We start from the raw sequence: 10,407 nt of genomic DNA on the forward strand, positions 1-10,407 counted from the left end.
GGGGGGGGGAAGAAATATACATACAAAGATTCAGTATGCAAGGGAACAACATTCTGTGCTTATTTTTTGTACCAGTGGAAACAAAGTTCACTGATTTGAAATGAAAGCAACATCAATTGTCAAAATTAGAGGGTTATAGGCAGAAAGCCCACAACCACAGTATTCACAACAGATCAAAGTTTACAGAAAGTCTTTACTGTAAATGCAACAGTTTAGATAAAAAATAAGAAAGAACATGAATTTAAGCAATTGTTTGGGTTATTTACAAGATTACATGACTTAGTACAAATATAGAAGTAAAATGCAAATTTTTCAGATTAAAATATATTTTTTCATATTGTTATACTCATATTTAACATTTTTTCTTTAACTACAGCAAAATACCATTCGGGTCCTTAAGCTCTCCACCCAGAGCAAAGATGTGCCAAGAGAGTCCAAAATGATCACTTATTAAACGCTTATGAATTAACATAAAACAATTATTTAGCATGTGAATAATACAGTGAAAATTACATGGGAAAAAAAACAATAACAAAATACCTCCTAAGTCTATGACAGACATAGCTAAGTGCTACAATGAAGCATTATATTCCACAAAAAAAAAAAAAAATGATACCTGATGTTGTTTGCATCAGGTATCATTAGCCTCAATTTCCATCAGTCTTTTCTAACCGGTGACTACTGTTAAACTGCTGACTAGACCCATCAATCCAACACGCATGTGCCACAGAAACTGTCACACTGACCTTAGCTTGAATCATTAGGGGTTTCCTCTCAAAACACAGGCACATGTAAGTATTTCAGCAGTTTTAAGGAACTCTGTGTGCATTAATTTGAGTGTGAACTGTTTGCATGTTCTCTGGCGCCCTCAAGAGGATGAGGAGCAGAGTGCGATCTGCTGGACTGTTCCCAGGTCAGTCAGGAGCTGTCTGATGCGATGTTTCAGTTGAGGGAGGCGCGCAAGAGGATCTGGAGGTTCCAGTTCACCTGTGTAGTCTAGCCAACTCTCCAGCACTGCATAATGATATCGACATGTTATTACACATATCAAGTAAATCAATCTGAAATTGTTATGTTTGCAGTTTATTGATTTTTAAACCAGGAAATCTGTTTGTAAGAGTCTCACCGTCTAGTTCTCGCTCGATAAGGTCCATTCTGTGCGTCACCTCGTCCTGCACTGCTTCAATGTGCTCCAGCAGGTTCAGCTGCCACTGCTGGTGCAGCACAAGGTCAGGGTCAGGCTTTGGGTCAGGGGTCACAGGGTCAGGCTCCTCTTCCTTGATTTCTACCACACAACTCTTTTCCTGCTCTGCGGAAACCAGTCGTTTCATACGGCACTCCAGCTCCTGACAACAGAAACCAATGAGACGCATGTTTGGTGTGTACTGATGTTCTCATGTTGTTGATGATGAATGAATGAATGAATGAAGCATGATAGTAATTCAATAATCTAAATGTGTCATCAATGAGACATTTGTTTGCAGTCCAAAACAAATTAGTTCAGTTTTTTATATGCACAGCAAAACAATGCATGAAATATGGTGATCTTCTGTGTGGAAATGTGCACGTTGCAACTATTTGCTGACAATATAGGCCTGTTTACACCTGGTTATTTTATGCACTTTCTCTGATCGGATAGCTATCCGATTGTGAAAATACCAGGTGTAAATGTCCTCCAAAACACTTTCGAGATGGATTTAAATCCGATTACTCAAACCACTTCAGGAGGACGCATTCCAGACGAAAACTGGACAAGTGTAAATGCATCTGGTTATTGAAACCCCTCCTCCCAATTTTACGCCTCCCAAAATATAAAAATAATAAATGTGTGAGAGCGTTTTATAGGCTATACGACATGTTATAGTCAGATATGACAGCACTAATGCAACACGCATCCCCACGGATATCGGAGTATCTCTTCAGCAAGCCGACACACAAACTGATGCAAATGAAACTGAAAGTAAGCCGCAGACACAGAACACAATTATCTTCATTAAAAGTATTAAGCCTGACATTTTTAAAGTCCTGATACCACTCTCGCTCCTGTTGCGGTTTTTGATCTTGAAATTAGCTGATGATAAATAAAATGCAGCACATATCTATTGCTTTCGTTGACGTGAACACCGTTAAATTTGCACATAGCGCGGGAACTGAAGATCGGCTTTATATCCGTTTTGTGGAGAAGCATTTATGTGGCCAAGTGTAAACTGAACCGTTTTAACAAATCAGATAGCTATCCGATCACAAACGCATGTAGTGACCAGATGTAAACAGGTCTTATGACAGATTTTGAACTGGTTTGAAAACAGACTTTGAGCTGATTGACAACAGACAACAAATTGGTTTAAAAAAATGTTTTAACCATTTTGAAAACACTGAAAAAACCTTGAACTGCTCTTGACGAGATATCAAACTGATTTAAAAACCAATCTCTAACTGTTATGAAAACAGATTATCAAATGGTATGAAAACATTTCAAACCATTTTTAAAATCAGACTTTGAAGTGTTTTGGTGACAGACATCAAGCTGGCTTGAAGACAGAAAAATCAACCGTTTTGAAAACAGGCTTTGAACTGGTTAAAACGAGACATCAAATTGATTTGAAAATAGAACTCAAACTGTTTTGAAAACAGACTAAATTGGTTTTAAAACTGTCCTCAAACTGCTTTGAAAAGATTATTAACTGGTATGAAAACAGATTTCAAACATATTAAAATCAAACTTTGAATTGATTTGAAAAGTTCTCCAAATGATTTGAAAACATTTAATTCTGACAATGTTGCAACATGAATTCTCAGATTGACTGTGTACAGTGTGCACTAACAAAACATAACTGTGAGTCTTTAAATGTACACTGGCCAACAAGTTTCTTTCTTGTAGTGTGCATTTGGCAGAAAAGCTAACAAGTTGCTTGTAACTTACCTTACTAAAGGAGCGGTCAGCTAGCTGAAGCTTGTGCTGTTCGTGGTCCAGCTGCGTGCCGTACCTCTGCTCGGCCATTTCTAGTAGGTCTTCGGTGCTCCTAAGACTGTCCTCCAGCTCAGAACCGCACCGCGTCTCCACCACAAGTCTTCTCTCCATCGCCGGGTAGTATGTACAGGGCTTCTGGTAGCAGTGCTCGCTGCTAATGTACGAGTCCTGGAAAGAGCAATGCGTCTCCACAGGCGATGGGACTTCGCTCTTTAATGTCTCAAACTCATTTGCTCCCATTTCAGGGGGTGAGGAGGGGAAGGGAGTAGCAATGCCCGAGTCACCTGCTGTCTTTCTCCGTAGGCCGTCTGCAGACTTCCAGGGCTGCCGCCAGAACTTCAGGTCTGGATGGGCTTGTGTCCTAAAAAGGGCAGCTTTGATTCATACCTCAATCTTTCACTTTATTAATCAAACAGCTGGTCGCATCGAGAGTATACAAGCAGGTGAATTACTTACTGTAAGATGCTCATCTTCAGCTGAAGGCCATTCAGGACCTCAAACACACGGTGGACGTCCCCCAGGAGCTGATGGGCAGTTGCCACTTTCTTACTGTTCTGGTGGGAGTAGTTCTCCTCCAGGAAAGACAAGCCATACATGTGACCGCTGCTCAGCCAGTCTTTATCATACCAGTACCTTTGACTCTGCCTCTGGGCTGCATACAGAAACATGCATATTTAAAGATTAACTCAAAGCCAGACAACAAAATGTATTGAAGTGGTTGTTATATTTTGATCCTTGTTCTTTTTTGCCAACACACACAGACCAGACAGATGAATAACAAAGCTACTATATGCTAAACTGAGATGGTTTGGGGAAGTTCTGGTGTCTCACCTGGTGGGTCTCTGCAGATGTAGCAGCTGTAGCTGTCTGGAACACTGTCCTCATACAGTCCCATACACGTCCCATGTTGCCAGCACAAACACTCATCACACTGCAGAGGGCACAGGACACATCCTTCAGTCTCCCAGACAATTACTGAACTTGTATCACCAAAACACCAAATCAAATTTTTTCACATTTTATTTCAATGAATGCAGTATTTCAGATTAAAATAGAGACTAGGCCTTTAAAATCAAATTTTTTAAGGCAGAATAGCACCTCCTGGTGAGAGCAAAAAATCTAATGTCTGTTTTATATGCAATACAATCGAGTTTAGGGTCAAAACAGACTTTTTCATTTGAGTTTGGTTTGTCAACAAATGTATCAAATGGAGGTCTGGTCCGATTTCAGAAGGCAGTAGTTCACCTGTATCATGAAGTCGTTCTCCTCCTGCACTTCACAAATACAGCGTACGATCTCAGAGCCGTGAGTGACCGTTTCCACACCCTGCTCTGAGAGGGGCATGTTCAGATCCAGCTCAGCGTCAGACTCGTCCTCACTCCATACAGGACTGTCTGAAGACAAATCACTGCTGCTGTCTTCACCTGGAGGAAACAAGAAGACTGAACTTGTATCACCAAAACACCAAATCAAATTTTTTCACATTTTATTTCAATGAATGCAGTATTTCAGATTAAAATAGAGACTAGGCCTTTAAAATCAAATTTTTTAAGGCAGAATAGCACCTCCTGGTGAGTGCAAAAAAAAAAACCCCTGTAATTTCATGATTTAACCACTAGATTCCTGTTTAGGACTCTATAGAGAGGCTTGCGAATTCCCTAGTTGTTTTTATACATAATTGTTTACTTTTATTAGGTTGTGGATTTAAATGTATATTAAGGCATTCTCAAAGACTACTTTTTGTCAAGGTTTATATATTTTTTTTGTTATAATTGTTGATTTGAAGTGTAGGTTTTTGCATTATTATTACTACATTCAAACCTGAACACAAAGCATTTTGTTACACAAAACATTAAAATTATATAAAAATATAACAAAAATGAACAGGAATGCTTTATCAGAGCTGAATCCTTCTGGGACTAATCTGATTTTAACCTCTTATTTCAGTCTTCTGACTCATTTTGGCTATATGGTTATAGCCATTCCAATTCATTATTGATTTTATATTACATAGTTGCAGTGTTACAGTCACACCAGTTCATAGGTGTGTGTGTGTGTGAGTTGGTGTGTTGATTTTGCACTCTAGATGTTTTAGAGTTTCACCCCTTCATTGCCGTGCAATTTTTTTCGGCATTGTGGGGCATTTGTAGATTGTACACAAAAATGTTCTGTATTTTTTCCCCCCCAATTTCCCATTCATTTCCTATGGTCGGTCATTTCTGACCGAAGACCATGAGTGTGATTATTTTTTTTATGACCACTTAGCTTTTTCGAATCATGCCTTAAATTTTTTTTGTGTTCACATACCAAGTGCAATAAAAGTCACCAAGTTTCGTACCATTCTGGTAAAGCTATGAATTAAAAAAATTCAAAATGTAAAATTCTCCGGTCAAAAGTGACCGAAGACCGCACAAGGGTTAACAATATTCTTACTAACTTTCTGGGCCTTGAACGTGTCAGTTGTGTTGCTGTATATGCAGGGTCAGAAAGCTCTCGGATTACATCAAAAATATCTTAATTTGTGTTCCGAAGATGAACGAAGGTCTTACAGGTTTGGAACGACATGAGGGTGAGTAATTAATGACAGAATTGTAATTTTTGCGTAAACTATTCCTTTAAGCTGGATGATTATACTGTACTCTGCAGAGCTCAACATTTACAGCTGATTTGCATCTTGTAATAACACTGATACTGAATTGAATTAACATTGATCTGACTTGAGCTGTTGTTCATTAACAGCATTGCTGAATTGTGTGGAACTGCTTATAACTGAATTGAACTCGTTTCAAAACTGATTTTTTTTTTTAATCTGAACTGAATAATCACTGACCTGAGCAATGATGTTACTGTCTTTTAAAGCTGCTTTACAGTAGAATCTCAATTGTCTCCATAGTTGAGTTTCCACACATATCTTTACATATACACAAAAACTTTAGAAATATTATTTAAATATGTAATATTGACTATATAATTATATATATAATCATAAATCAATATTATATATATATATATATATATATATACCCTGCTCTGAGAGGGGCATGTTCAGATCCAGCTCAGCGTCAGACTCGTCCTCACTCCATACAGGACTGTCTGAAGACAAATCACTGCTGCTGTCTTCACCTGGAGGAAACAAGAAGACCACAATATACACTAAGGCAGCAGATTTGATTTGTTTTTATAACACAGTCATCCATGCAAGACAATCAGCTACTCTAATCACACATGCACACACGTTAAACACACACAACACTAGAGAGAAAAATCTACAGAGCAGGAATGACTAAACACATCTGGTGGTGACAATTAGTCAAGACACTGAAAGAAGTGCAATAAAAGTCACCAAGTTTCGTACCATTCTGGTAAAGCTATGAATTAAAAAAATTCAAAATGTAAAATTCTCCGGTCAAAAGTGACCGAAGACCGCACAAGGGTTAACAATATTCTTACTAACTTTCTGGGCCTTGAACGTGTCAGTTGTGTTGCTGTATATGCAGGGTCAGAAAGCTCTCGGATTACATCAAAAATATCTTAATTTGTGATGAGTGTGATTATTTTTTTTATGACCACTTAGCTTTTTCGAATCATGCCTTAAATTTTTTTTGTGTTCACATACCAAGTGCAATAAAAGTCACCAAGTTTCGTACCATTCTGGTAAAGCTATGAATTAAAAAAATTCAAAATGTAAAATTCTCCGGTCAAAAGTGACCGAAGACCGCACAATATATCTTCAACAGCAGCAGATTTGATTTGTTTTTATAACACAGTCATCCATGCAAGACAATCAGCTACTCTAATCACACATGCACACACGTTAAACACACACAACACTAGAGAGAAAAATCTACAGAGCAGGAATGACTAAACACATCTGGTGGTGACAATTAGTCAAGACACTGAAAGACATCAAAGCAGGAGAAAAACACAAAGCAGGCAGCTGTGAGTTCGGAGGACCTGCGCTCTGTGGTACCCACCCTGGCTGAGCATCTTTTCGGGGCAGTGTCCCATGTAGGATCGGTGTGTGAGGGAGAGGGGCAATTTGTGGGCCGAATTCAGATAGCAGGGGAGAGGCTTTAGGCCAATGCTCTCCTCAGTGCTGTAACGGTCTGTCAGAGGAGGAAGAGCAGACGCCACACAGGATTAAACACAGAGCGAGGCGGCTTGTAGATCTGATTCAGTTCTTGATGTTGTCAAGAGGGATCAGCAACCAAAATGCTCATTGCGTGGGCAGCTCGGCACTTTAGGAGTCTATTAATAACTCAAGATGAATGACACATAGATTTGGTGTCCCAGCGCTGACACATTGTGCTGTGATTTAAATGTGTTGAGCACTTCTTAGAAGATGATTGAGAGTTTCTATATTCAAAATTCAGTAATAAGTTAATTGAATAAATATTGGGTAAAACGAGTGCGTTTCATTTAAAAGAGAATTTGTACATCATCTTGCATCTACTTTGAGGGGCACGTGGGAGAGGGAGTGGCTCTTGAAAATGAATCAAAAGCTGACTGGTTGCCCCCCATGAGTGAAATGTCCAATAGCATTTTTTATCTCGAATGGTAAATGAAAAACAAACAAACAAACCAACAACTTGCAAATGTTCTTTAAAATGCTATTTAAAATGTGCATTTTAAACATTTTTATTATTTTATTTAAACAAATTTTAAAAATCGTAAATTGTTTTAAATATCAATTTATTTTTTATAATTATTTACTATTATTTTAACTACATTTTAAATCATGAATGAAATAAACAGTCTCAAATATGTGCATTACTTTGTTCATTTAAAAAAGGATTTAACTGTTTTCATAGTATTTTTGAATTATTTAATTATTGTTAAACTAAATTAATTCTAAAATTACAAAGGATAGTCTTTTAAGGCTTCATTCGTTTACTAATTTATGAACAGGCAGTGGTACAGTTTAAGGCAGTAATTATAAGGTAGCAATTTATAAGGCAGAGTATCTTTCTACTTTATAAGGCATAAAAAACAATTTAAAAAATGCATGTGCATCTTTATCTTTTATACAGAAGGTGAACTCTGACCTGCAAATTCACATAGCATGAGCCATTTGACAAACAGGATCTAAATCTCACCAACTAAGAATTAAACCTGTAAGAAACTCTCATTTCATCAATCCAACTTTAAAGGAATATTTTCAAAATAACTTAAGTTTAAAAAGCTGGATGGTTTTTAGCATGGCATTAGAAGATATATATTTACTTTTAAATGCATAACTTGTCATAAATAGTTTATTATTTATGCCAAACAGAAACCCTAGAGCATGAGATCATATCCTGTTGCTCAAATGTATTGCCAGGTCTGCAGTAATTTTACATAATTGAGAAATACTTTAGAGAAAGTTTGCAGCTCCAGCAGACAAACAGAGGGGGCAGCAGAGAGCTGAAGACACACAGAGACACCACTGCACTAAAACAGCTGTCTCACCTGACTTCGACTTCCTTTTCTTCTTCTTCTTTTTCTTCAGTTTGATGCGGAAGAAATCCCTCTGCCGCTTCTCCCTCAGCCTCTCCCGTTCTTTCGCTCCTTCAGATGAGAAAATCAATCTCTATTACTGTCATGGCCCTACTGTGGTAATATGCAGAGGAATCAGCGTCAGCATGTGTACAGAAATGGATGGAATGATCACGATGTTCAGCAATACCTGTTTCCTTGGCAACCCAGTCTCTGTCGTCATGCAGTGAGCGGTTGAAGTGTTGGTTCTCTTTGCTCCTCTCTGCGCCCAGCGTGGCCGAGCGCTGCCGGTGCATGCTGCCAACAGCAGGGGGTGACAGAGCGTGACCTGACTTACTGTCACTCAGAGGAGAGGGAGTATCTGTGGGAGGAAGTTCATATAACGGACACTTAATGCTTTTTTTCCTGTCATGTCTTACATAGCTGTTTGTGCATGTAAACTAGGGTCACCATATTGTAGTTTTCAAAAAAAGAGGACAGTGTGGACAGGATACAGACGGGGGGGGGAGGGGGGCCCTTAGTAGCGCAATGACCATATCCCAAATATCAAAACTCAAAATATATAATTTCCATACCTAAAATACCTATTTTACGTTATGCAGTTTGATCATAAACCCAGCTAAAAGGCTTCCTACCAGTGGCCGTCCTTCACAAAACTTAACATCTACCACAGTTTTATCATAGGTACAATACAAAATGTTTCAATACAAGCATTTCAGTCAAATGTAAAGTTATACAATATTTCAAACATTTAACCCACGGGAGAAAATCAACCTGCCGCAACAGTTTAAAATCAGCCCAATTCCGTGCAAAAAAAAATGTGGATTTGGCAACCCTGCATCCAACACAAGCTGCATCCAAAGTGATTAAAATACTCCGCATATTGATAGCGGCTCCCTGATGCGTGAAAATTATATGCAGGGGTTCACATAAGTTTTTCAGCCTGTTTCTCATAAGACAACCTGGAGATTTGGTTTGGTCCTCACAGTGCACATAGTGTAACCCATTAAATACAACCAAAAAAAAATAAATGAATCGTATTGATAATTTTGTTGCACTTTATTTCGTTTTTTTTTTTTTTTATAAAATAATAAACTAAATAATAAAGTGTGATAATACTATTATATTTTAAAATAAAAATTGAGTATTAAATACAAATACAACTATTTTATAGTAAACTTAAAAATAAAATGCTACTATTTACTTCTTTTTTTTTTTTTTTAGATGAATTTTTGATTTAAAATCAGCAGGCTTTTATTTTGTCGGGTTGCCAGCAAGTAAGTATATGCGCTTCCGGGTTTAGCGCTGCCGACTGAAGCGCATCAGTGAATGAAATGTCAGTTTTGCATTGTGCTTTGAAAACGGCAGCGGGTAGCCTAGATTTATGCTTTCAGTTTTAATAGAAATCGTATACAGTATTACAGTTTGTCGATCTAAAATGGTAATTGTGCATTAACAGCTGTCAACCATGTCGGTACGCAAATGCGCTGTCAGAACTTATTTACACAGTGCATTTTTTATTTTGGTCGCGCATGCGGACCTGCGGACCACTTATGTGCACCCCTGATTATATGCAATATTATAATGTTTGCAGGAGGACAACATAATGTTAATGGTCAGAAATTCAGCCGGAGCGGGATTGAGAAAACAGCAGGCAGGGCTTTAATACAAAAACGCAAACAATGAATGACGATTATAGAAAGCAAAAGCCGAATCCCGGACATTTCGGGCGATTTAGAAATCCCGGCCGGATGCTTTTTTTAGGTCCAAAAAGAGGACATGTCCGGTAGGGTTGGGCCAATAGACGATGCCATCGTTCATCGCCGATGGCTGACAGACATCACGATGTTAAGCTGACATCGTGATTCCTCCCCCCACCCCCTCTCCCGCAATCCGCCGCATCCCAGTTCCGTGTTCGGAAAGGAAATGAAGTGTACTACGGAAACCCTAAAGGGAATAAA

The 10,407-nt window shown here is 38.3% G+C and overlaps 1 protein-coding gene across 2 annotated transcripts in view; it reads right to left on the reverse strand.

The window, feature by feature from the left end:
• Positions 1-433: 433 nt before the first annotated feature.
• LOC107724192 (PHD finger protein 20-like) overlaps positions 434-10,407 on the reverse strand; it is a 20,331-nt gene continuing 10,357 nt past the window's right edge. The window contains exons 11-20 of one of the 2 annotated variants that reach the window (XM_016533008.1): positions 8,637-8,807; positions 8,420-8,518; positions 6,946-7,077; positions 6,015-6,094; positions 4,217-4,315; positions 3,803-3,902; positions 3,428-3,623; positions 2,924-3,332; positions 1,127-1,346; positions 434-1,014 (exon numbers count right to left, since the gene is read on the reverse strand). In XM_016533008.1, the coding sequence (XP_016388494.1) occupies positions 869-1,014; positions 1,127-1,346; positions 2,924-3,332; positions 3,428-3,623; positions 3,803-3,902; positions 4,217-4,315; positions 6,015-6,094; positions 6,946-7,077; positions 8,420-8,518; positions 8,637-8,807 (1,652 nt within the window). In that variant the 3' untranslated portion in view covers positions 434-868. Of the gene's footprint in view, positions 1,015-1,126; positions 1,347-2,923; positions 3,333-3,427; positions 3,624-3,802; positions 3,903-4,216; positions 4,316-5,995; positions 6,095-6,945; positions 7,078-8,419; positions 8,519-8,636; positions 8,808-10,407 lie in introns of both variants that reach the window. The other variant, XM_016533009.1, reaches the window with a different exon arrangement.

The sequence above is a fragment of the Sinocyclocheilus rhinocerous genome, unplaced genomic scaffold (genome assembly GCF_001515625.1).
Source record: "Sinocyclocheilus rhinocerous isolate Xijiao unplaced genomic scaffold, SAMN03320098_v1.1 scaffold184, whole genome shotgun sequence".
NCBI lineage: Eukaryota > Metazoa > Chordata > Actinopteri > Cypriniformes > Cyprinidae > Sinocyclocheilus > Sinocyclocheilus rhinocerous.